General features: G+C 45.3%; 1 protein-coding gene across 1 annotated transcript; it reads right to left on the reverse strand.

Annotated features, from left to right (window-relative positions):
- On the reverse strand, positions 1 to 26,779 carry Jaml (junction adhesion molecule like). Its single transcript, XM_028783730.1, has 12 exons — positions 26,685 to 26,779; positions 25,051 to 25,138; positions 23,400 to 23,497; positions 22,206 to 22,268; positions 19,364 to 19,527; positions 17,862 to 18,087; positions 14,781 to 14,893; positions 10,599 to 10,830; positions 7,360 to 7,510; positions 5,376 to 5,436; positions 4,227 to 4,310; positions 1 to 1,129 (listed from the first exon to the last, which is right to left on the reverse strand). The coding sequence occupies exons 4-12, from the start codon at positions 22,246 to 22,248 to the stop codon at positions 1,064 to 1,066; spliced, it is 1,140 nt and encodes a 379-aa protein (XP_028639563.1). The 5' UTR covers positions 22,249 to 22,268; positions 23,400 to 23,497; positions 25,051 to 25,138; positions 26,685 to 26,779; the 3' UTR covers positions 1 to 1,063.
- Between the last annotated feature and the right edge of the window lie 452 nt (positions 26,780 to 27,231).

Consider the following 27,231-nt stretch of genomic DNA (forward strand, 5'->3'; position numbering starts at 1 on the left):
CACTTTCATTTAGTTTTTATTGAACATTTTAAAAAATGTTATGAGTATGGGTGTTTTGCCTATATGTATGTCCATGTACCATGTGCATGCAATGGACCACAGAAGCCAGATGAAGGTGTCGGCTCCCTTGGAACTGGAGTTGCAAACAGTTACGAGCCACCATGTGGATGCTGAGCATCGAACCCCAGTCCTCTGCAAGAGCAGCCAGTTCTCTTAACTGCTGAGCTATCTCTCCAGCACCACTCCCATTTAAAAAAAAATTTTAAATAAGATCAACCCTTTTAAATCTCATGATAACAACGAAAAGTATAGGAATCTCATATTTCAGACCAAGAATTCAATCACTGGCCATTGCTTTGGCAAGCCTGTTCAACACTTTTGAAAAAGTTGGCTGTCCAAAATCCATAGACCTAGCTTCCCAGCATGAGGAAATCCCAGAGCTGTTTTCATACCCCACGTCTAACATGTTACCCCTAAACCTTCCCCCAGAACCAAACCAGTCCCCGGATGTTGAATCCACTGTGGCTCTCCTCAAAGGACACTTTCTCAGGAGTTCCATGCTTCAAATTTCCCCACTTGCCCTTCATCTGGGACATAAAAAAAAAGATGATTCCCACAGACCACACTTATTTGGGGATAATTCATCAAAAGAATTGTTTTTGATGGTTTATATCTCTGTATGTCTCTTAGGAGCTCATCTACAAAAATAAACAAACAAATAAGCAAGCAAACCACTGTTCACATGATAGATACAGTCCAGTGGAGTGCTTGAAAGCACAAGGTAGATCAGGCAGCTCCCCAGGAAGCACACCACTTCTGGGAGAAGTCTTCGGTCTCTCTCCCCTCATCACTGCCTGGTTATCTGGAGCAGTTCAGTCTTCCTGCTGGACTCCAAACCCTCCATCTTTAGGCCTTTGATGGAAGCCAAGACCAACTAGAAAGCACAAGTCTAAAATAGCTGGCACAGTGGCCCCAAGGACCACCAAATAGTCTCTCCTTTCTTCTTAGAAAGTTTGCTCTGTTTGGGGAATTCCCCAAGTTCTTTTTTTTTTTCTCAACCACATTACTTGGATCTGACTGAAGAGAGGGCCAAGTTGGATGCTCTGGGGGAAGAAGGCCAAACTGGATGCTGTGGAGGAAAAAAAAACACACACACACACATTTGTACACAGTTAGGGGCTGGGAATGAAGCTCACTGTGGAATATTTGTCTAGCATGTGGAAAGCCCTGGGTTCAATTCCCCATCATTGAAAAAAAAAGTCAAAAAAATAATGATAGCAGCCTTTCATTGTGATTTTCCTTATATGTTGGATAAAATACTAAATTCTACATACATCGACTCATTTGGTCCTCACTCCCATAAAACAGGGTCTCATGTGGCCCAGGCTAGCCTCAACCTCACTATATAGCAGAGAGTGACCTTGAAGTCTAAGATGAAAAGCAAGTATGCTCCCTGCCTCTAACCATCACCTGCTAAGTTACAGAGGCAGGATTTAGATCCAACCATCCAACTCCAAAGGCCATGTGATTTGGTGTTATAATGTGATATCTAATTAAAAAAAAAAGTCTGCACATGCTATTTATAGACATTTCCCAAATACTTTCAATCTGTGTTTGGCTGAATCCATGGATTCTGGAAACAAAGAAACAGACTACATTAAAGCAATTTAATCAGGTCAACAGCAACAAAACGACGGGCTCGTTACTGTCATTGTCTATCAAAGAACACCTCTGCTGGTACAGTTTCTAATAAGAGCCTGTAGCCCAGAGTTTGGCGGTAGGTAGGAGAGTGTGTGTGTGTGTGTGTGTGTGTGTGTGTGTGTGTGTGTGTTTGCACAAACCTATATACAGGGACCTGAAAAAGATATGGGACTGGCCCTTGGAGCTGGAGACGCAGGCGTTTGCAGGGCTCTCACCTTATTATGCGGTGCTAGGATCTGAACCCTGATCCTCATAATTGCAGAGCAAGAACTCCTAATTGCTTAGACATCTGCCAGCCTTTTGTGGCCTAGAACCCTAAGATCCACCTGCTTCTGATTGGGATTAAAGTCCTGTGCCACCACACCTGGCATAGGTTTCTTTCTTTTAAAGATTTAAAGATTTTCTTTTTAAAAATTATATATACATATATATAATTTATATATAAATATATATATGATGTAGGGGAGGAGTGACATTGCCCACAGAGTCCAAAGGTGTCAGGTCCCCCTGGAACTGGAGCTACAGACACTTATGAACTGATTAACATGACCTTTGAGATGCAAACTTAGGTCATCTGCAAGAACAGTATGGACTCTTAACTGCTGAGCCAGTTCTCCAGCCCTGGACATAGCGTTTCTAAGTAACTTGGCCAGCCCTGAAGGCCTCTGTGTCTGTAGCCTGGGCCTTACCTCACCCATACTTTAGCAGACCTGAGGCATCAAGTGGACAAGGACATCAAGGGGACAGAGGTATCGTTTTTTCCTTGCACAGCATGTGGGTATCTGGGAAGGGCTCTGACGTACCTCCACTCCAAGACATTCTAGAGACTGTGTTTGTAGGTGATGTTCCTACCAATAGCTGTGGCAGCGGGTCTCTAAAAGCCAGGATACGGTCTGCCCTGTTGCTGGACTATCACATGGTAATAATGGAAGAAGGATGTAGAGGAGAATGGATCTATTCATCCATGACTTCAGAAGGGCTAATGTTTTACTTAATGGAACAGGGCCAGACCTCTGTTCTCACAACGCCTAGGCAGAACTTTCTCCACTGCCGTCAGCTGGGAATCATGTGTCCTCTGTGCAGCATGACAAGAGCTTGTGTTTACAAGCCCATCCTTCCACATGCTTGGGAGGCCTGCCTTCCTGAACTCAACAGAACACAGTTCCATCACAAGGTGGGGAATCCCTAATTGGTCTACAAATTAACATGGTGCCACTGTGATCCAATTCCTTTGTCCCTGCCCCTACAAACTGCACAGCAGGAGCCTTTCTGGGTGCTTTTCTTCTCTGAGTTCTCTGAGTCCAATAAGACTCAGACTCTATCCTATCTTCTGAAATGCAGCCTGCACGGCAGTTAGAGTGTGAGAAGCTAATAGCAAAGTTCAAAATACATAAAGCCAATGGCCAAAAGGGATCCTACGTTTACCTTTTGAAATACTTAGGTATGTGTATATGTATGTGCACATGTGTACTTGTGTGTGTGCATGCATGTATGTATGTATGTATGTATGTATGCATGTATGCATGTGTACTTGTGTGTGCATGTATGCATATGTGCATGTGCATTTGTGTGCATGTATGTATGTGTGCATGTGCATTTGTATGCATGTATGTATGTATGTATGTATGTACTGTGCATGTACATTTGTGTGTATGCATGTATGTATGTGTACATGTGCATTTGTGTGTGTGCATGCATGGATGTGTTTTTTGTGCATGGATTTGAATGTGTGTGCATGAGTACAGGCACATCACATAGTGGTGTGCATCTGGAGATCAGAAGGCAACCATGGGTATCAGTTCTTGCCTTCCACCTTGTTCGACACAGGGTCTCCTTGTTTGTTGTCGCCTATAGTAGGCTGTGTTCCCAACTCTCATCTTGCCACAAGAATGCTGGGATTACAGATGGGCGCGCTGACAGCTTTTTATGGGTAAAACTCAAAGCAAGCTCCTCTTGCTTGAACAGCAAGCACTTTACCAAGTCATCTCCCTAGCCCTCCACACACATTTTAAGATAGGGTCTCATGTAGGCCAGGTTGACTTAAACTGGGTTTGCAGCTGAGAATGACCCTGATTCCTTATCCCCCTGCCTCTGCCTCCTTAGTGCTGGGATTATAGGTATGTAGTACCAGAGCTGACTTACACAATGCTGGGGAACCAAGCCCAGGGCTTCATGCTTGGGAGGAAGTACTCTATAACCTGAACTACATCCCTAACCCCTACTCTTACCTCTTACTCTCCTGCGAGTCTTGTCCAGTGACCTAAGATACTTTATTACATCTAGTTTAGCCAGAGCTGTGCGCAGGGGAAGGCTACTGTACTGGTGCTCTCTATTGGTGACATTAGTCCTGAGCAGGGTTTCTTCTCCCTGTTTCCTGCTGCTTGGGGAAAAAAAAAAACTCTACAAACAACCTCTCCAGATGGCCTCACCATTCCTGCCACCCTGCCCAGAGCCTGGGGTGTCCTCCCCAACACCTCCTCCCATTCCAGAAACCTGGCTCAGCTAGGACTCAGAAGAGTTCTCACCATGGTCATGTAGGTGGCCTCTGACTCTCCGATTGGTCCTCTCTCTACCGTCTCCCACGTAGTTATGGAGGAGTAGACATGTTTCTAGGGTGGAGAGAATACAAAAGTTCCTAAGTGTCGTCCTGGAAGGAGAGCAGCTACTCCTGTTCACCGGGCCTCAGCTACCAAAGCAAAAAAAAACAAAACAAAACCAACAACAAAACCAAAACCAGGAGAGCTACAGAATTATTAACAGTGACCATTCGGGCTTCAGACTTTTTGAACTAATTCACCAGCAAAGGGCACCAACTTCAAAAACCAAACATCTTTGCATCTCTAGGTATTGGCTTGGCAGTAGCGGGAGCACCTTCATCCTTCAGAATAGCTTATAGGCTGTGGCCACTTCCTTCTGATTAGCCACGGCAAGTTGAGGTTAATTATGAGCTAGCCGTTATCATCTCTCAGAGAGTTGATATGGCGAGAACGGCCCTCCTTGAGCCTCACAGCTGTGAGAGCTGAGGACTGTGATTCCCATCCTGTCGCTCTTAGGGAAAAAAAGACAGACACATTCTCAGGCTTCTAAGGACTGAACCAGGTTGAACAAAAATCCTACTCTTGGGACAAAAGCAACCCAAAACTCAGGAAGCCAACTGATCAAAGAGAAGTGTCTGAAAGTTAAAAGGAGGGGGGGGAAAGGAGAGAAAGCCAGGTGGTGGGGGGAAAGGAAGGGGGGGATATTGGAGCTCAGGGAAATTAACTAATCTCTCTCAGCTCCTGTTTATAACCCCACTTCAAAGCCCTGTGGAGGCGGAAGTCCATCTCAATCTCTTCTAAGGGTTCCTGAACACCTGTTCTTAATCAGTAAGTTCGTAGCTCATGAAGGTAGCAGAGCCTTCTGATCTCAAGTTCAGAGCTCTTTCCTATACCTACCCCAGGATCTGCTGCCCACAGCTCATCTAGCCCAGGCTACCCCACCCCAGCCTCAGAGGCGGTGGTTAAGGCTTCCCAGGTCACCGCTGTGCACAGAGCCATGGTCTATAAGCTGAAAGCTGAGACTGATGGGTAAGACACAGTTCCCAAGTGACAGCCTCCACCCTATCCCTCCCCAGTGCTTCCTGCTACAGTGTGTGTGCATCTGTGTCCCCCTCAGAGGGCTGGTTCTTCTCTCACCTCTGGTTTAGTCTTCTCTCTGTTCTCCAGGTTCTTCACAGAAGCCATAGAGCTTACTGAACTGTAAGGCATGAGAAGCACACGGAGTTAACTTCTGAACCTCACACGGTATGCTGATTCAAGTGCGCCTAGAAAGAACGCTACACTGAATGGGACTTCAGCTTCCAGTGCGACACCTACATTACATAGGACCCTTGCATCTCTTTATGGAGAGATTCTTGGGAGGGACTAAATTCACAAGAGCAGCTCTTCTGGTGGGAAACGGGAAACCCTTCCGGGAATGGTTTGGCTGAAATGTGACTTCTGTTTTCACACTAGCGTGGCTGGGCACAATGGCATCTGAAGTCCCAGCTACTCCTGAAGCTACCCTGCCCTGTCCCCCATCCCACCTCACCCCACCCCACCAGGTTGTGTGCACTGACCCTTCCTAATCAGACTTTGATCTCTTGGCCAGTTACCTCATGTGTTTGTCATTAACTTTATGGGTTTTTTTTTTCTGTTTTGCTCTAAGGCAGAATTTTTTTTAAGTATAAGCATGAAAATAAAGCATGATCGTAATGTTTTTAAGTGAATTAAATACTGCGGGTTCCCAAGTGGTCCTCTTACCGGACAGATCCGTATCTTCCTTGTCTAATAACTCCTCAGAACTATCCCTCGGAACCTCCGTCAATGACAGTGTAAGTAACTCTCAGACAGGACATGCTCAGCCCAGAGGCTTCTGATACGAACATTGTATTACTTCCTTCCTGTAATTCAGATCCTACCGCGCATCTCCCCTTACAACCTTCTTGACTACTATCCCATGCCATTCCATGCTGGCTTGTAATGTAACGGTATATTCAATAGAATACTCGTCCATCCAATCATTTACCCTTCTGAAAACGGCTTTAGTCACAATGTCTCCAGATTTTTATTAGTAGCGAAGTTACCGTGACTGTATTTATGTGGGAATCTCGGGATAACGATGTTTCTTTAGAAGGAACTAGCTTTCCTTAACACTGAAGACCACAGTACAGGCATAAATTGTGAGTGGAAACTACACGGTCTCTTGGTCTTTTGCTCAAATGTAACATGTCTAGAGAGACGACCCTTGTTTGACCTTAGAGCAAGTTCAGAGCTAAATCAGACTGCTCTGGGAGTAGGGGACGGACTTAGCAGGCACAATTGCTTTCTTTAGAACGTACGCTCCCCTGGGAAAAGCCACTCAGGTATCAGTGCTGTGAGGCTGGAGGTGCTGTGACTTGGTGGAAGAAAGCTAGTCTAGAATGTTCAAGACACAGGGTTCAATCCCCAGCACTGGAGGGGGAAAAAAGCCAGTCATCCTTGGTCTTCATGGGGTCTTTCCCACTGCTGTGATTTCAGCTGGGACATTAGCTTAAGCCATCAGCATATTTCATTAATATTCTGTAAACTGAAGAGCTGCCAATAATCAGTAAAATTCTAGCATCTGTGCCCTGGTGTTTAGACATTTCTGAGTCTTGGAGAGCGAGTGTTGAAATTCAGTTAAATAACACAAGCCAGACACCTGCAATGCCAGCAAGTGAGTGAGTGAGGTAGGAGGGGCGTAAGTTCAAAGCCAGCCTGGGGTACATAGGGATTTCCTGTCTCATTCTCCTTCTCAGTTAATAATTTCTACGAAGTACCTGGGTACTGCCACACCTTGGGAATAAGGTTTATAAATGAATTGTGTTCCACTTAAGCCTCCACTTGTGAGGGAGTTGATAAACTTTGCATAACAGCAAGGAGGATGAGCATGGTGTGGTGACATTCAAGCCTTTCTGAAGGGTGGTACGAAGGGGACAGAGCCACCTACAATGGCATCAAATATAATGACCAATGTAATATCCCAGGGTGCTGGCACTCTCTTCCACTTTGGATTAGATAGGATCAGGCTCAGCTAGGGTGATGTGGCTACTCTTCCACGATAGTTTAGAGGCAGTGTACACACTCAGTCTCCTAACTGAATGGGGGGACAGTCACGTACCCCTTATTCCACCTGGTTTTCTTCACAATTAATATCAAAACCGGAAGCAGCAGGAGAGTGGCACAGACGATCCCCACAATGATCACCAGCTGATTCCCGTCCAGGATCCCCAGCTGACTCCCCTTAGGTGAATTAGTTGGTGAAAATGACCCTTGGGAAAGGGAGAGAGCATTGGGAGGGTATTAGTATTCTAGAAAAGAACAGAGAGCCCCCCTACCTTATGCCAAGCAGCAGTAGCCAGGCCAGGAAGCAGAGGGAGAAAGCCAGGCCACATCTCATATCAGGACCCTGGGACAGCATCTCCATTAGACTAAGAATCAGCCCAATATTCTTTGCCCTAACATGTGGGTTAAAGTTGCCAGGAGAAACAGCTGCCTTCGGCTATGCTAGAGCTCCCTTTACATCACTAACACTATGTTAAAATTCGGTTTACCAAGTGACTAAAAATAACAGGCATTTTCAAGGCCACTGACATTTTTATGGGCAAATAATTGTTTTAGAAAGAGCATAAGCTATAATATCCAGCTGTATAGTCACAATGCTATATAAAGCTTCAGGGTATTCTACCGGTATAGTGTCCTTCACTCTGTTTATTCTAAAGACATATATCAGCATGTCTTTGTCACCAGAGATCTCTAGGCATAGAGGATGCCTACAAAGACAATTGATGCCCAGTTCCTGTCTTCCAGGAGGGAGACAAACACAAAAGCAGAAATCTAGAAGCTTCTACATGCACGACAACAGATGTCTGTATCAGAAACAGAAGGGCATGGAAAAGGGGGTGCGTAAGTTCTGTGCAGAGCACGGGAAGAGACATTTGCCAGCAAGTGTTAAATTTTAATGTGAATTTAAGAAGAAACATTCAATTTGTTGGGCTGATGAAAATATGGAGAAAGGGTGAGAAGACATCATGCTTAGGGCTTGGTGGCCTGACAGAGTGTTTTGAGGGAGTCTGGAAGGAGCCCCCACAAGTGCTGTTCAAAGGCTAAAGCTGAGGATGTGGCAGGAACTGGAGAAGCAATGGGGTCCAAATCAGGAAGGAGCTTCATCACCTCAGCAAAGAGTTTGTCTTTTTTTTTGTTTTGTTTTGTTTTGTTTTGTTTTTTTGCCATAAGTCATGGAGAAGTCAATTCAAGTTGGATCTATAAGTGGTGGAATGCAATCTCTGCCTTGTGACTTAGATGGATGGCCCTGGCTAACAATGACAGCAGGGACTGGTTAAAGGCTAGTCTAATAGAGGAGAAAACAGCCAAGACTAAGGTTGGTGAAGGCCTGGAAGGAAGGTGGCCTCAAAATCAGCAATAGAAATGACAGGACATACTCATCTGTTAGGTTAGGAAAGGAAAAGATGAAGGGCCACTCCCTGGCATCCAGTTACATAACCACACCCATGATGGTGGGATTAACCAATGCTGGGGACACCGGACGAGGGAGAGGCATGCATATTTGAAGGACCTGTGGAAACTGGTGGAGATGAAATATATACATGCATAGAACCCCTACCATCCCCAAACCAGCCCTTCTCTCCTTCATCTCTGTGCCCTCATCCTTGGATTCAACCAACTGTGGATTGAAGATCACCATGGAGCAGAACTGTCATCTGCCTCAGGATGGTGTGTGGAGACAAGAATGGGGTGGAGATGTGTCTACGGGTGGGTGGCCTCAAAAGAAGGTGAGCCCCCACGCCCCACCTTAGTGTGCTATCTCTGTGGAGTGGAAGGCAGGCTTGTGAGAACAGAACACATATAGGAAAAGAAGAAATTAGCACCAATCTAGAGGTGTTCTTTAGTATACAGGAGGCTTTGTATCTGTTATAAACAATTGCCATTTTTTAATATGGCGTTTTTATATAAGGAGTTTAGGCATCCACAGATTTTGGCATTTTCAATGGAGGAGAAAGTTCTGGAACCAAATTTCTTCAGATATCAGGACACTTACATGGCTGTTTATACACATTCGTGGCCATCTAACTGCTTTCAATACTGAATGTAGGTTATACACAGTGTCTAATATCACTACGGTGAAGACGGCTGGGGACAGATGATCTGCAGGCCACTGGTGATTTAAACTAGAGTGGGCTCAGCAACCTGAGTGAAAACAGAACTATCGAAGGGTGAGAGTTGACGTGGGGCGCTGGCAGGAGAAGGAACTGAGTTGAGCAAGACTGGACGAGAAAGGGAGAAAGTGTGGGGTCAAAGAGCCAAGCCTGGGGGATCCCCAGTGAATGAGGGAATGACACCAGAGCGCAGGGAGTAGCAGCACCCAGGGCCGGAAGGAACTCATCTGCCTCAGGATGGTGTGTGGAGACAAGAATGGGTTATAGAGGTGTCTATGGGTGGGGCAGCCTCAGAAGGAGGTGAGCCCCCATGACCCACCTTGGTGTGCTTTCTCTATGGAGTCAAAGGCAGGCTTGTGAGAACACAGCACATATAGGAATGAAGAAATGTCTTGAAGAAACCCATCTGTCCTGCTTCCCGCTTCAGCTGGGACCATTTGGCACTGACAAGAAGGTGTCTCTGGCCTGAAGCACTGAAGCACCTCCTTTTCTAGTCATCTCCCTCAACTCTGAGCCGACCACAGCCAGCTCCTTCAGGCCCCAGTAAGGGGGAAAGTCTGCAGCCCACATCCTGACTGCTAACAGAGTTAAGATTTAACTTTAGCCTTGCACAATCTGCCTCTGTCAATACAATTACGCCTTCCTTCTCCTTGGTGCACACTGTTTGCCAGAACGTAAACCCTTTCATCAGAAACCCCTGTTTCTCCTTCTGGAACATTCCTATTTTCTCTCTGTCGCTTGCTGTCTCTCACAGTTTAGGGTTAGTCTCCCTTCACGCGGATGTCCAACTCAACTCCTCAAAGCCAAGCAAACTTGACTTGGGATCTCTACTCTCCTACACTCCAAATTCCCATGTCCTTACAGCAATGGACTACGCTGGCCATGGGTGGGGTTTGGCGAAGACTTGGTGCTCATTGTATGTTAGCTCATTGTATGTTAGGCCTCCTTTCCAGGCCTAACAGCATGCAGAAACAGAGCAAGGAGAGCCCAAGCATCTGGTGAGCCAGGTTGATGGAAGCTCACTCTCAGGATTGTGCAAATCCAAGGCTAGCCCCTGGGAGCAGTGCCTCCTTCCACTGCGCATGCCTGGGGCCTCCCTCCACTGAGCATGCCTAACTCAGTCCAGCTACCGCGCTGCTGCCATGCGTGGAACCTCAGCCCTCTTCACCCAAATATTAATTACTTTGAGATTCGTCCTGGGTCACATGCAGCACAATGGTTTTCCTGGACTCCAGCTTTCCCAGGTAGATGCTGCAAGTGTAGACTCCTTGGTCAGACTCCTTCACTGTTCGAAGCATGATAGAGGCATCGTTGCGGGAGATGTCACCTGTTAGGTCTACACGGTTGTGGAAGCGGCCCAGGCTCTGGAAGTTTCCACTAGGCATGTTGAAATCATAGGACAAGACAGTCTCCTCCTACAAGGAAGGGTCAAACGCATGAGGCTGGGGAAGGACTGTGGGGGAGACTTCGCAGCTGACAAGACTCTGCCATGCAAGGGCAGAAGAAAGCGTTAGATAACCCAAAGTCCTGTTTGTTTAAGTTTGGCCCTGGTTCTTCCTCCCAGCCCCATGCTCCCAGAAATAAGACTCGGACTCAAAATATATTTACAAACACCTTGGCCATATAGCTAGGCTCTTCTCTGACTAGATATAACTTAACATTTATTCTAGCTTACATTCTGTCATGGCTGGTTATCCGTGCTCAGGTACCATGCATCTGTCTTGTCACATTTTCCTGGCGACTCCGACTCCCCCACCTGACTCTATCCCAGAATCCTTTCTCTCTCTGGATGTCCCACCTCCCATTTCCTGCCAAAGCCATAAGCCATAGGCCTTTTAATTGACAGGTGATCCATTCATATAATACAGAAGATATTCTTGCTATACATGTTCATATGCACATACACAACACGTGTGTACTGGTGAGCACAACACCAAACCATAAACAACTGTTTCATCAGAAGAGGTGGGCTTTAAAGGGGTCAGTGGCTCCAGTCCTGTAATCATAACTACTCAGGAGACTGAGGCAGGAGGATAGCAAGTTCAAGTAATGTAACCAGATTCTATCTCAGAATAAGGAGTGGAAAGAGGGGTAGGGTTATGATTCTGAAGCAGAGTGTTTGCCAGGAATATGTGAAATCCTGAGTTCAATTCCCCTACACCAAAACTAAAGACAAGAGAGTGACAGAGGAAGAGAAAGAGAGTCAGAGACAGAGAAAATGAAAATACAAAGTAAAATTAATTTTCTCTTTGCTCTTCCAAAAAAAAGAAAAAGAAAACAGCAAAAGTATACCTTATTGTGTGACACTTCCGCTTCCGGTTGGATTTCCAGCAGGCAGCTAAAGCATGTCTATAATTGACTGTTGCCCTCAAACCAGTTCCTTCCAGTCCATCCCACTTTGGTAAATAGCAATGTCTTCTAACAGATGTTCAGGCTAAAGGTCTTGGAGTCATCTTTAACTCCTCTTTCTTGAGCAACTTGTATCTAACTCCCCAGATAATTCTATGACCTCTGCCTTCAAAATACATCCCCAGCCCAGCTGCCCTGTCCCAGCAGCTCCCCACTGCGGCCTTGCCAGGCCCACACTATAACCAGAAACAGCTCTCCAGCAACAGCTTTCTCACCTGCCTCCCTGCTAACCCTTCCCCACAGTCTCCTCAGCAGATGACAAGCCTAAGACCCAGCATGGTGCTCCTCTGTTCCATACTTTCCTCATCCCCTCATTTCTCCCAGAGGCCCTCCCTGACTCCTTCTTTCTCATGTCTCCCTTCAATTCTGTCACACAGACGCCCAGCTATTTCCCAAGAGCTGGTTCTTGCTACTCCTGTAACTAGAACCCTCCAGTTCCCTCTCCTCACTTTCTTCAGACCACTATGTAAATGTCATCTTCACGAGGCTTCCCTGACTATCTACATAGACTGAGAGCTTATTGGCTTTTTGGAGCGCTGCGTTATTTATTGTTTTAAATTCTGACCTCACTGTTGCTTCGCTGTGAATAATCCTCCACCTCTACCGTTATTGTCCCGTCAAAACAGCGTGTTTCCATAAATGGAGGTTGACATGTTTTACAAAGGCATGTGGATATTTAGTGGTGGTAGTCGTGGCAGAGACAGTGGTAAGGATTGAAACCGGGGCCTCAAGCATACAAGGCAAGTGCCCTTTCTACCCATGAGCTACCTCTCTCACACTAGTTTTTGTTGTTGTTTGTTTGTTTTTGTTTTTATACAAAAAGAAAGAAAAAATGAAAAAGAAGTCTTTGGGCAAAGGTAATGAGTTAGAGACAGAAACACAAGTGGAGAAACTTGGCCCTCCCCTTTCTGCTGTGAATCATTTGATGGGTGACATACAAATGCGTGACAATGGGGGCTGGAGAGATGGACTCAGTGTAGAGGTCTGGGCTAACCAAGGCTTTCCCTGAGGCCCTGATGTGTGGAGAAGGAACATAGCTCCTTCTGCCTTCTATAAAACCAGGAACATGCTTGCCAGAGCCTTTGATGGCCTGGGGCTAGGCACTGGGGGAACTGTGGCTTCAGAACAGAATTCTTCCCACCCTAAGGGACTATGGTTATTAGACTCAAGGCCACTGTGTGTCCAGACTGTAATGCTCTTGAGACACTCTGTGTTCCCCTTGTGTAACATGGCCTGATTAGCTTCCTGCTGACTGCATACCATTAAATATCATTTCTGCTGACTCTGTCCCATTCCTCCCCTAAAATACAGGGTCCTGTTTTGGTTCTTTTTTTTTTTTTTTAATTTTGGGGGTTGGTTGGTTGGTTGGTTGGTTGGTTGGTTGGACTTTTGAGACAGGATTTTTCTGTGTAGCTCTGGCTCTCCTGGAACTATCTCTATAAGCCAGACTAGCCTCAAACTCAAAGAGATCTGCCTACCTATGCCTCCCAAGCGGTGGGATTAAAGGCATGTGCCACCACCACCCAACTGGGTGTAATACTTCTTTGAAAACTTGTTTGCGTGAGCCATCAGCTGTGCAAGACTTCCTGATGCCAAGCTTTCCTTTCTCTTTACCTTCTCATCTCAAGGCCAACTCCCACTTAGGACCCTGCTGAGAAAGAACTCCCTGCTGGTCCAGGTCAGCTGTTAACAGAACTTGTTCTTACAGAGGACTCTGTCAGTTCCCAGAAGCCACAGGGTGGCTCACAACCATTTGTCCTCCAGTTCCAGGAAATGGGATTCCCTCTCTCCACCTCCATGGACACTAGGCATGCATGTGGTGCATGTACAGATGTGACAGTAAATAAATAAAGACATACATGCAGGACAAGCTCTTAGGAGTGAACTTGGGGCTACCCATCCTTCCCCACCCTCTGCCATGATGCTGCCCTTTCCGATCCCTGCAGATAGCATATGAGATCAGGGACGCGCAAATGACTCTGTTAGTGGGTTTACCTGGAATACATTTTAACTTATAAACTTTGCACTTTAATTTTTAATCATCAATAGGTCAACTAGAATATCACTCATAACACATGCTTATTGCATTTATTTACTAAGGGGCAGTTGCATGGTGTGACTATAAAACGTAAGAGGACAACCTGTAGACTCTGTTCTCTCCTTCTATGATATGGGATCCAGGGACTGAACTCAGGTCATCAAGCTTGGCAGTGAATACCATTACCTACTGGGCCATCTCACCAGCCTTCATTGTACGTTTTGAGCTCTACATACATCACCATGTCACGGTTGAGATCTGTTAGTCCAGTGAACTAATTTGCTATTTATTGATTTACAGTTCCCATGGATGATCCCTCGCTCTGCTTCCCACGGAGCTGCCAATCCCAAGCCCTGGAAAGTTCACGAAGGTGAAGAAAATTCTCTCCATCACACAAGACGAGTAATGGAGCACCAGGCAAAACTTACATGAGTAGCACACATTAGGAGAATGTGATTGTACTTTTATGCCTAGCCCACTGCTTTCCTGAAGAGGCCACAAAAATCGCCCTCCTTTGACAAGAGTCACATGGAGGGAGAGCAGGAGGTAAAAGGTATCCCAAATGCATTGGCCACACCAGGTACAAAGAGCTTACCATGTCTAATTGCACATCGAGTCTTGGAAATGTTAAAAGTTAAGCAACTGTCTGTCTCCTCTCCCTGCTCCTCCTTCCCCTCTCCTTCTTCCTCCACCTTTTTCATTATTCTCCTTCCTCACTTCTCATTCTCTTCAATAGAATATTTCCCACCAAGAAGTCAAAGTTGCCTAGCCAAATAGCTAAAGCAGGAAGCCAGATCTGACGAACTCCAAGGCTCAGGCTTTTACAATGTCACCCCACCACATGGGCCTGAAAGCTGATCGTCCTCTCCCCTGCTCTACTTCCAGCCAGGGGCTTCTAGAAGGTTTCCTTCTTCTTACCTCAGCATGCTTTCCTGAAGCAAACATCCACTTTACTTTGGTCACTCGTGTCTCTTCTGTGCTCTGGAAAAAACATCTCATCTGAGTCTGATCGCCTACACGGACTCTGAGCTCTGGGAATAGAATGGTAAACTGAGTCAGACGTAGAGTATAATTTAAATAGACTTTCTAGACAATAAAGTCTGGGGGCTGATGAGATAACTCAGTGGGTAAGAATGCTTATTCTGTAAGCCAAAGGACCTGAGTTCCACTCCCTGGTCAGGCCATCACCAGGAACCGAGACAGATGGACCTGAGAGCTCACTCACTGGTCAGCCATACTAGCCAAAATGGTGGTGCTTCTGGTTTAGCGAGAGATCCTATCTCTAAGCAAAATGGTGGACAGAGATGGAAGAGGACAAATACAACTGTGCCTTGTATATGCAACATAAACACACACACACACACACACACATACACACAATAAAGCATAGCCAAGGATTCTTAACAGCAAAAAGTCACTATCGTCAAACATGTGAATAAAATATCTAAGAGTCTTTTTCTTTTCTCAAAGCAACAGGGTGTCCCAGCATAAGAAAATGGTCCATCCCCCACCACAGGCACCAAGTCTGAGGTTCCTGTTGCTCTTATGCTCCAGTCAACTCTTTCTGCTTGCCTTTAACTCCATTCTCTTTCCCCCATTCCTCTCATATTTGAAGTCCACAGTAAGCACAGAAAAAGCTCCCGCTTTCAGCTCACAGACATAGAGACCCACATCGGCCCAGCACAAACAGGAAGCGGCAAGTCTGAAAACTCGTTCTCATCTTTTTCTTGCTCATTCTTCTAACTGGGGGGAAAGGATGACTCATGGACAACTTTCTTCAACCTCTTGTACTTGATTTACAAGTTATTTTGGGACTGACTTGAGATTTAGTTCTGGCTTCAACATAGATCATGAGACTCCTTGCAAATGAAGCCAAGGAAGTAGCCAGCTCTCCCCTTTGACTTCTGTTTCATTGGCCCTCTCCAAAGCGCTACCTCCCCATCTGACCCCACCCCCACTTCCACTGGGTTGTACAGGCAGCTGACCCTGCCATATTCTCTCTGAATAAGCCATTCTAAGAGATCCCTGAAAAGAAAGCAAGCAGAATATTGCTAATTTTTCCACGCTACCTTACACAAAAGAACGCTAAACCAAGGTTCCAAACGAACAAACACAGTGCATAGGCAGACTTCTCATCCAGGTTGCCTCCCTGGAAGAACATGAACTTCCTGCCCAGCAAGAAAGCTACACAGTGGGAAGAAAGCAAAAGAAAATAATATGAACTTAAACTCAGTGGAGGGAAGTCTTCTACAGGAAGTGAGAAGCCCCTCCGAAAGGCATCGATAGAGAAGGACCTCCCTCTCCATTATCTGAGCACAGTAAGAACTGAACACTCATGTTTTAAATCAATAACAGTAACTGAACATTCTGAGTCTTCCTAACACACTGAGCATGTGCAGACACCTTAAGGCTGCATAGCAACTAGTCGTTATAGCACGCATGCTCCATCCCTATGATTTGAGCCCATCCAGTGTTCCATATAGGTTAAGGACATGCTCGACCACAGAATGCATCCCCCACTGGAGAAATTACCATGTTTCTAGGTTCTTGCCATATTGCTCTCTGGTTTACAGAGAAGAAGAGTGAAGGGGGCCCAAAGCCACAAGGACAGTGAAAAGAAAAGTCAGAACTCAAACGTGAGTCCGAGAGAAAACATGCTGTACTCTACCACATCACGTGAGTAGGAGGAGGCCTGGGGCTCTGTCCACATGGACAGAGACACCTTTATAAACAAGTGGACCACCCTTCACCAGGCAACAATGAAGCAAAACCATTAGGGCTTAGATCTATCTGTTCCTGTTTTGGCTGGAGGGGGAAGAAATATAGGTTGCCTCATCAGCGATCAAGGAAACACCTGAGCACCCCAACGTGATCCCAGCCAGCTTCCTTTTGTTTTGTGAGACAGGCTAGTCTCGAGTTTCCCATGGGGCTGAGAATGGTCTTGAACTCCTGAATGGTTCAGTCCCTCAAGTGCTGGAATCACGGGCATGCGCCACTACACTTGGCTAAGAATGAGATAGATAGTTTTGTGGGTTTCTAATAGTTTTTATTTACATCTTTTCTTTAGAAATGTTTTTATGGATACAGCAAAGATATTTTAGATGCTCTGGGTGTGATTCATTTGGATATCATTAGTCTATTAGAAAAGAGAAGAGTGGAAGTTGTTCCCACAAAGGAAGCGTTTGGAACACCTGTAAAGTGTGCAGCTTCCTGTGCTGCCATCCTGAGTTCAGTCTAAGTGAATTAAGAAGTCTAAGAGTGTCACCATCTCAGGATTGGAAAGTTGGCTTGGTGGTTAAGAGCACTTGTTGTCCTTTTGAAGGACTGGGGTTCGATTCCCAGCATCCACATGAAGGAAAACTTCCTCAGGCACCCAGCATGCATGCAGTGCACAGACAAAGCACTTATATGAATAAAATAAATGTAAAAAGAAAAAGAAAGAGGAAGAGGAGAAAGGAAGAAGGAAGAAAGAGAGGGAGAGAGAGAGAATGTCACCATCTCTAAATAAGAAACTTTCTTTAAAATTCAAAATTGGTGCCCTCCATCTCTGGGGAACTTTCCTTCCAGGAGCTGGTTGACCTGGGTCACCTTTAGAGACCAATCCAACAACAGCTACCAGTGGTTGCCTGTGAGACTTATTCTTGAGATTTCTCTGGAGTATAATGTCTCTTTGGGTCACAATCTTGGCTGAGATTCTGGGTCAGAGAGAAGAAAGACCTTTCTAATGCTCATCCTGCAACAATTCCAGTCACCTCAGTCCAAACTGTCATTTTCAGACTGTTTGGAAGCACAATACAAGCTTCCCAAGGGCTCTGTGAAGAGAGAGTATGCTCAAACTAATAGCTACCACTATAGTACTGAAGATTTCGCCCTAAGGTGAGTCCTTGGCCTAAAGGCTGGTGGTTGGTCAGTTGGTCAGTCCTCATCCCTCTTCCCCTCATGCCTCTTCCCCTGCAATCTGTTCCCCTCTGGTCCCTCTTTGAGTAAGTGCCCCCATACCTTTAGGCTCCTCCGGTAGCACGCACAGTGACATGACCTTTTTCAACAATTGGCCTTCATCTTTGAGGCGTATTTCACAGGTGTAGATTCCCTCATCAGCCTTTTGAATATCTTGGAGCAGGAGAGAACCGTCGTTACGTAAGATGTCCCCCACCAAACGTGACCGGTTCTGGAAGCGCCCCGTAGGCACGCTAAGGTTGGAATAGTAGTACAGCACGTATTCATTCTGAGAGTAACAGACATTGGAGAAAAATCAGGAAAGGAACAAGACCTAGGAGTCTGGATCGAAAAGACCGTTATATGGACACATCAAACTTATCAATATAATACCCACCAAAAAGTACTCGGCCAGTAATAATATCGATAATGATAATGTACCAGGTACCTGTCTAGCTTGTACAAGGCTCCATGACTAATTTTCTATACAGACAAATGAAACATGGTATCCACAGTTTCATTTCTTACAACATAAGGAAAGGTGCAACACCTTCTCCAACCTGGGTATTAGAACTTTTTATAACCATCTCCTGTCTTATGACAGAGAAGATGAAACACCATTCCAATGGATGACCTAATTCTCTGCTGTGGTGGCTGGTCTTCCCAGCAGGATGGCTGCCACTCCCCTCAACTCTACCCTCTCCAGCCAGCAATATCACAAAAGAAGGAGTCCTAAGTAGGAATGGTTGCAGGCTGGGAGGTGGGAGGTGGAGCCCTGGGGCCTTCTTAATTCTGCCTCCAATAAAGATCTGCTTCTTTTATATAGAAATACAACTCTGAGTGAAGGAGCATTGCAGGGACAGCAGAGATTATGCTCTGAGTTACAAAAGCTCAGTGTTGAGCTGGCTGTCACTGACTGGCAAACATTGGTATTTCATTATCAGCAGCAGGGCCATGTCTCACAGGAGGTCCTGACACCCACACATCTCCATAAATCTTCTAACAGAGGCAGAAGACAGTCTCCCAGTCAGAGAGCTCATGAAAGTACATCCCCTGCCTGGCTACTAATCCCAATATTGCAAGCAGATGCAAAGAAACAAAGTATGGTCCCCCAGAATAGAAGAATGCTCAAAGAATCTATCCTGCCACAGGGAAAGATACCTGTACCATCCTGCATATGCCTAGCTCAGAGCTCTTCTGTCTAGACTACAGGAATTGCCTCTCACGTCCACCTCTACTGCCATATAGGGCAGGAGACAAAAAAAAAAAAAAAAACAACTGAGAGAGCTCCCATTGGCCAGGAACCAGTTAAGCACTGGCTCCATTATGGCCTGTCTTCTTCTTCACAGCAGGGGGCGGGGTTAAAGCTCAAATGAGGTTTGAATAATCTACCTAGCTTGTATGGCTCACATACAAGCTAAAAGGAGGCTCAGTGATGGCTCCTTCCAAAACTCTCACAATACTACCTCAAAGACTCAAAAGACTGATTCTCCCATGCCCATTCCATCCTGGCACCATCGGCCTGAGGCCTGTCTATGCGATCAGGCTGCCTCTCTCTTCCTTACCTCAACATGTACACCTTTCGAGAATAGCCAGTCTACTTTGTCCACATGTTTCTCTTCTGTGCGCTGGACAACACAGCCCATCAAGGCTGATTCACCCGCACGCACTCTCAGCTTAGGGAAGGAGTCAGTCAAGTCTGACAGGCACTGTGAATAACCTACAGGGGCTAAAGGCAAGACAACATGTTATTTAGACAAGCAGTTTTCAACAACAAAACTCAGTGTCTATCTCTAGATACTATCCAGTTCCCCTCTGTCCATGATCCAGCATAGTCTAAGCACTTAGAGCCTCCCCTCGGTGAAACCAGCACAAAGAAGGAGAACCATCTCGGTTTATCTCCATGCTTCAAGTCTGAAGGATTCTGCACTCTTCAGACTGTAAAATGAGCTTGTTAGTTCCCTCGGCCTCACTAGTCCTTCCCCTTTTCTGGAATTCCTTCTCCCTTCCTTTCTTATGAAAGGAGATCCTGAAGTCCACATCCCCTGACTCACTTCTCTTAGCTCTGCATACAGTATTCTAAAGGTTAAATTAAACAGGAAGTGAGCTCTTGTGAGCTCACCGGTTCCCTATCTGGATGGCCCGATTACTAGTGACTGTTTCCTCCTCGGTTCCCTTTATTTAATCCACAAAAGCTTCTCTCTGCATTTGCTACAGTTAAGTGGGCCAGAGCGGAGTATAACTCTCTCTTTGAATCTCCTTCACGTTTGTGCTCTCCCAACCTTGCCATCAACTCTGACTTTTAAGAGGCATTCCCAGGTGTGGATTCCCTCATCCCTGTCATCTGCTTGTCGCTCACAGAATTTCAAAAAGTCACCAAGAGAGAAAGCCACAGCAAGGACATTTCTGTTTTCATAAGATATCCTCTGGCCAAAAGAACAAAACCTGAGAGGCGAATTTAGATGCTGCCCAGTTCGTATTAAAGAGCCAACTGGACACATGGGAAGGGACAGAAAGGTGCCAGCCTTTTCATCCGAGCCCTCTCTCCTGAGAGAAGAGAGAGGGAGGGCTTCCTGTACAACAGCAGGCTCACACAGTGGGGAGGATGGGAGAGAACATATGAACTCTCAACCCTTTGTAGCTACAGCAACTATTTGGAATTTTCCTGTGAGGAAGAATTGAGTGTGTGTGTGTGTGTGTGTGTGTGTGTGTGTGTGTGTGTGTGTGTTCTATGTCACCTGGAATTGAGCAAAGGCAGCTGTTTTGTTTGTTTTGCTGAGTCAAGGCTCACTGTCTAGAGAGTCAGCGGGATGCTACCAAGCCTGATGACATCAGTTCAATCCCCCAGACTCACATGGTACAGGAACCAGTTCTTGCAAGTTATTCTCTGACCTCCACACTCTTGCCCCCACATAAATAAGTAAAATAGTAAACAATAATAAAGAGTTGGGTGTGATGGTGCATGTCTGTGATCCCAACACTGGAGGCAGAGAAAAGAAGATAGTGAGTTCAAAACCAGCCTGGACTGGGTAGTATCAGATCCCAAAGAAATCCTGGACAAATAGCAAACTGTGGTGCCTATTTAACATACCAAAAATTCTACACATACACATACACACACACACACACACACACACACACCTGCTCTCTCAGCATAGCAAGTATCTGTTACAGAGTCCAGGCCCCTCTCAGCACTTCTCATACACCTGCCTACCCTAAACCTCTCCAATATCTGAACTTTACTTCCCAACCCCCCACCCCAGCTTCTGACTCCTATATACCCAGATATTTTGGCCACAAACTTTCTTTGCCCTCTCTTCTGTCTCTCAGCCTCTTGGCTCCTCTTTCTCTCTCTTGGTCCTCTGCTAGTAGTTCCTGACCCTGACTCTTGTCCTTCTCTCTTCTCTTCTCTTCCTCCCTCACCTCTCTCTCCTCTCATGACCTGATCTAATCTGCTGACCACGTTCATTCTAGACTCTTCCTGGCCTCTGGTTGTACTCTCCCTCATATCTACAATAAACATCTCCTCAGCCACACAGAAGGACCCTGGCTACAAATTCAATTCATAAATAAGAGAGCAAAGAATCAAATTAATTTCTTCTTCCCATAGCTCTATTTCTGTGGAATAAGAAACAAGAAATAGGCTGAAAAGAGAAAGAGAAAAGAAAGAGGAAGAAGCGAACAGCAAATACTGTCCTGGACACCTGGGCAAAGTATGGGCAGGAAATTTGCACCCAGTCTACTGAGCCAAAGCAGGCTTCCCAGGAGGAAGTAAAACTCAGGAGAAGCCTGAAGAATCCGGAAGGCTTGAGCAAGCTTGTGGGAGTGAGGTGCTGGGGAAGGGGCAAAACCAGGCGAAACAGAAAGTTCCAGGCAAAGCACACAACGGCAGATTGGGAAAGAGTTCCCTGTGTTTAGAAACCACACAAATAAAAGGTCCCTCCATTTCCCTTTCACATCTGACACTAGTTGTAATTGACAGGCACCATTCTAGAACAGCCAGAAAGGACAAGCCAAAGACATTCTGTGCCCAACAAAAGTAGACAAAGGCAAGAAGACTCAACCACCTGCTTCTAAAACAGTGGTTTCCCCAGAACCAAGAAGTTCCAGCTCAGGGTTTCCATATCCCACAAATCAAAGGGAATTAAGCATACATAAGATTAACTTTTTAAAATCTAGTCTGAGACAAGGGCTAGCGTTGGCTTAGTGGGTAGAAGCACTTGCCACCAAGCCTGAAGAGATGAGTTCAATTCCAGGAAACCATACAGGAGAAGAAAAGGACCAGCTCTCAGTTCTTGCACTGTGTCCCTGACATCCACACGTTCCTCCCCACAACACAACACTAAATAAATAAATGTCCAAAATGCGGCTAGGAGACATTTTCCTTAGTCTCTTGCTTCCACTTACCCAGGATCACCAGAATCACAATCATTTTCAGGAGGCAAAGCATGATCCTTTCACGTTTTCAACCTTAAGATTTAAAAAAAAAAAAAATCAAAAAATTATATCCAGAGAACACTGTTAACTGAACAAACTAACAGTGAGTTCCGGTACAGGCCAGGTTCTGTCTGGGGCACCAGCACAGTACTGATCCCGAGAGATGAAGCCCCAGCACAGCTACAGGTTATATATGAGGAAGGGTGGGAAAGAGAAAAGCAAGAATATACATAAACAAGACAACATCAGACTCTGAGAAGGGCTACAGGAAAACAAAACCACATGATGTTTGCAGAGACACATGGGGTCTGCTTCAGTTTGGCCAGAGGGGACAGTTAGATGAAAGTTGCTTTTCCAAACAAAAAAGGCAAATGAGTCAACCTTAGATGTTCCTGGCTGTTTCCTTCACACATACCAAACACAACAGGATCCATACGTAACCTTGACGTTTTACCACCTGAATTGGAATTGCACCTTGAAGCATACAAAGACTGTCCAGTCCATGTGAAAGAAGAAACAGCCAAAGGACGGGAGTTGGTTGATAATTGACGGTTTGTATTTACTGTGGTACTAGAATTTAAACCTAGAGTGGGTGTTACACATGCTAAACCATCAATCCACTAACAGAGTCATAGCCTCAGCTCACAAAGGGGAAATTTTAAGCCCTAAAGGTATTTATTACTTATCAAACTTAAAATATAAAGACACCACATGAAAGACCTTTTTTTTCAACCTTTTTAGGGCAGGACAGAGTGGGTAGAACTAAGAGTTGCGCTGTACACGTAAAAAAAATTTCTAATGTCTTTGCTATGTCTGTGCTATTAATTTCATGACATCTACCAGTTCTTGGAAAATGACTCACTGCTCTATTCAAAGTTCCCCCAAATGTTCTTAGCCAAACTAAAGAACCCTAACACTAAGAAGTTACAACTCAACCCATCTTGGGGGGTCAGACCTATTGCCATAACTATCTCAGCTGTGACCCCAAACCCTAACTGCTTAGCCACTAGTATTTTACTCTAACTGCTAAGAAAGGTCCCTTGTTGTATTAATAGCAGGGGGTGCCCACTGGCTCTGCTAGGACACCTAGCACTGGTCATACATGACTCGAAAAATAAAAACGGAAAATACATATTTCTAACTGGTTGTCAAAAGATGCCTTACCTGTATTCCAATCAACAAAATCCACTTGGAAAATGAAAATTGCCCAAGGAGATTTCTTCCCAGGTGGTCCTTGACTCGCTCTATCTTAGCTTCCTCACCTATAACACAGGATAACAACGTAAGGATCAGATACGGTCATATAGATAACACCTCCCTTTATAGGAACAGCAAACTATCTACCAAAATGAACTAGAAGCTTTGACTGCCACCACAACTTGAGTAGACAATAACTGCATTGTTCCAGCTATGCCAGGAGTCAAATAGAAGCCCCTCTACTGAAAACACAGATCTGCTCTGTGTGACCACCTTCCTTGACACATACACAGCTGGTGGCCATCAAGGGCTTCCCTTAGGGCATGTCTTAATTCCAGTGTATCATATTCAGACATCCAAGATACCTGCCACCTTCCCAGGATCTACTGAGTCCTCTTCTCTGCTCAGCAAACACCTCCCGGCTCTCAAAGGATTCCCTCAAGAGAGCACCACATGCTCAGAAAAGCAATGGCTAATTTGCATGTCTGACACCAATGGCAGTTAAAGTACACGCTCAAGGACAGGATCCTGTGTGTCTGGTTTGTATTTTCGCTCCACCACTGGACTAAGGGATCTACAAATTGCTGGGAGCGCCCCAGATAAATGTTTGTCACTAACAATGTGACCATTACCTTGAAATCAGCTTCAAGGCATTCTGCAACCCCTTGACACTATTCTATAAGGAAACCAGAAACTTAAAAAAGGACTCACTCACCCGGCCACACCCAGCCTTCTTCAAACCAATTCTAAGAAATGTATAGTGTTATAGATAAAAAAATACACCCTTTCAGCACTAAATACTCAAATGCACTGATAGAGTTTCTATGTGAACTAGAGAGAAAAGCAATGATTTTAAGCAGAAAGAGCATTGAATTTGAAGGGTTTTGTTGTTGCTTTGTTTTTCTGTTTTTACAAGTTATTTTCCAGATTTCAACCTCCTGGAACTCAACTTTAACAGCATAGGCTCAGACTTTTTATTCCTCTCTAGTTGATAGGCAACTACACTAGGGAGAGTCGATACCAAATAAACAAAGAAAGCCGTCAGGGATTGTCTGAGCAGTTCACACACGAACTCACTCAATTTTCACCACAACCACAAGACCTTTTACAGACGGGGAAACTGAGGTACAGGTGAGTGGTACGGTTTGCCTAAGAACACATAGCAGATTGGCATAGTCTGAATTCAACCCCAGGTGATCTGGATATCTGGATCTTTCAAGTCCAGCCTATATCATCACATTGCACATCTGTTACTCCACATCTGTCAAAGTCACTGATGTTTTAGTGTGTAGACTCCCTAGGCTTTATTTGGAGAAACAAGAGTACTATGCTCACCTGACTGAGTGTTCTTCCCAACCTCTGTGTATGCCTTCATGCCCTGAACTCCTGTTGGTTCCTCTTTCAGATGTCAGGTTAAACATCATTTCAGGGAGCTCGCCTGTCAGTCATCCATCTGAGGACAGACCATCTAGCCACATGCCGTCATGGTGCTACTTATCTTTCTTTCTGGGATCTGTCACAGCTTGTAAATCATCTATTTGTTGGGATGCCCATCCAATTAAATATTTGCTCTTCCCCTCATTCTCAGCTCCAAGAGGCTAAGAAGGTGTCTACGTACCAGTACAGCTCTGGTGCTGATAGTGTCAGGGTCGGGGGGGCCAGGAAATCCTCACTTTACAGCTTCTCAAACAAGCTCATGATGACACCTTGGGAATTTACCAAGAAACCTCTAGTTAAGTTTCAATTTCCTGGGTAGGTGGCAAATATTCAGAATATATATATATATGTATATATATATATATATATATATACATATATATATATATATATGTATACACACACACACACACAGAATCACATATCACTTAGTGAGGGGGAATATGTCAGCAGGAAATTCCACTCTGTGACCATCCCAGAGTGTACCTATGCAAATTAAGATGGCTACAATGCCACTAGGTTACATAATCTTATATAGAAAGTCCTATCTATACATTGTTGACTAAAATGCTATTTAGTACATGATTACACACACACTCACATACACACACATACACACACACACACATATTTTGAAACATATATGATTCCCAACATTCTGAATTCTAAACACATACAAATGGAATCTTGGCTTTTAAAATTCCAACAGACACATTCAGAATCGCCGTGCGGATGGGGTTGTTAAACTCCCCTCTCTACCGAGCTCTCTTTCTGGGTACTGACTTAGCACAGTAGACAATCAATCACGCAGCCAGTCATTTCCCTTGCCGGCCGAGCATCTGACCCAAGCTCAAGACTCCATCACGGTGACTCCTGGCAAATATCTTCTCTCAGTCCTAGGGTGTGTGTAACCACCGGGAACTCCTTCCTACAATTAACAATGAATGGAAGCTTTTCCCCTGGGTGTAATTATGGCAGGGGAGAGAAGCTTCAGAAAAGAGACTTATAACAATGAGAATGTCACACAGAATGTGGCCCTCAGATATGACAATACTGCAAGACAATGGAAGAGCAGGGTGCTGTCTCCTAGCCAATTTGCCCCTGGTAATAACAAAGACTACAAAATCAGACAACTGTGTGGCATTCTTAAGCGTGCCTCTCTCCATTGCAATGCTAACTCCCCTGCAGTTCCTGTGCACCTTTGGGCTCTCAGAAACGTGTAAGTATACAAGTCCTTGTGGCACTCGGAGATACAAACCTCTTAAATATGCCCCTGACTTTCCTTCTGAGACCGTGTAATGCAGATTGAGTAGACGGGTGCTTCGTGGCTTTTGAAGCACAACATGGGTCACACACTACTCAGATGGGACCTTGGGACCTCCAGACCAGCGTGTATCTAGTCATCCTCTAGCCTGCATCTGCCTTTCAGAGGTCTGGGCTATGTCAGGGTGTGACGAGTAAAGGCAATAAACACTGAGGCAGGAGTCTTGCCACAAGCTCAAAACCAGTCACGATTCTGCCTGAAGCCATCAGCGACAGGAAAGCCAAAGCTCCTGAGTAACCTAGTCTGTGTTTATCACAGGCGAGGCTTACTTCTCTTTCTCTGAAAACCTTCACACAATGTACACAACAGAAACTAAAACTGCGCCTACTGGTCTACCTCGCGGCAGCCCACCTGCAGAGTCCAGGAATTCCACGTGCAGCCTCCTCATCCTACAGCAATGCCAATTTAACCATCCTTCCTTAGAATGAAAACTAGCCATCTCCTCAGAACAGCTCAAACAACAGCTCACAGCACACAGAGTCACTACTTACCCACAATGACACTGCCCAGGAAAAACAGTGTGCCACGGTCCCACACACGCAGCATCACCCACACTGACTGGGAGACTTCTGCCAGCACAGTAGATCAGACTCAGAGCAACCCAGATGTGCATGCCTTCTGTGGTGGCTGCGGAAACAGAAACAGGAACCTCGCAATCAAGGTTCTCCATTCAGACATCTAGCGCACAGCTCTGTTTGCATTTATAGTTTCATTATTTTTTAATTATGTTATTTTCAATTTTACAAATGGTATTCGATGTATTGTGATGGTAGTATTCACCCTCATCGCCCTCTCTTCTTCCCAGCTCACCCCTGCTGATCCTCTTCCCGATTAATCCTATGCGTGTGTGTGTGTGTGTGTGTGTGTATGTGTGTGTGTGTGTATGTGTGTGTATGTGTGTATGTGTGTGTGGATGTGTGGATAGGGGGTACATTGTGCACCTGCGTGTGTGCCTGTGTATATGTATGCATGCATGTGTGCCTGTGTGTGCCTGTGTGTGTGGTGTATGGGCATACTACTTTGTAGTGTGTGTATGTA

This window comes from Grammomys surdaster, unplaced genomic scaffold, assembly GCF_004785775.1.
Source record: "Grammomys surdaster isolate TR1022 unplaced genomic scaffold, NIH_TR_1.0 1164, whole genome shotgun sequence".
Lineage (NCBI taxonomy): Eukaryota > Metazoa > Chordata > Mammalia > Rodentia > Muridae > Grammomys > Grammomys surdaster.

Excerpts from the sequence above, each read along its gene's own strand:
- Jaml (XM_028783730.1), bottom strand. The coding sequence starts at position 22,248 with ATGCTTTGCCTCCTGAAAATGATTGTGATTCTGGTGATCCTGG. Across the intron at positions 14,894-17,861 it reads GCTACCGGAGGAGCCTAAAG|AGCTCAGAGTCCGTGTAGGC; the intron begins GTATGGGGGCAC and ends TTCTATTCCCAG. Across the intron at positions 1,130-4,226 it reads AGGCCACCTACATGACCATG|CATCCAGTTTGGCCTTCTTC; the intron begins GTGAGAACTCTT and ends TTTCCTCCACAG.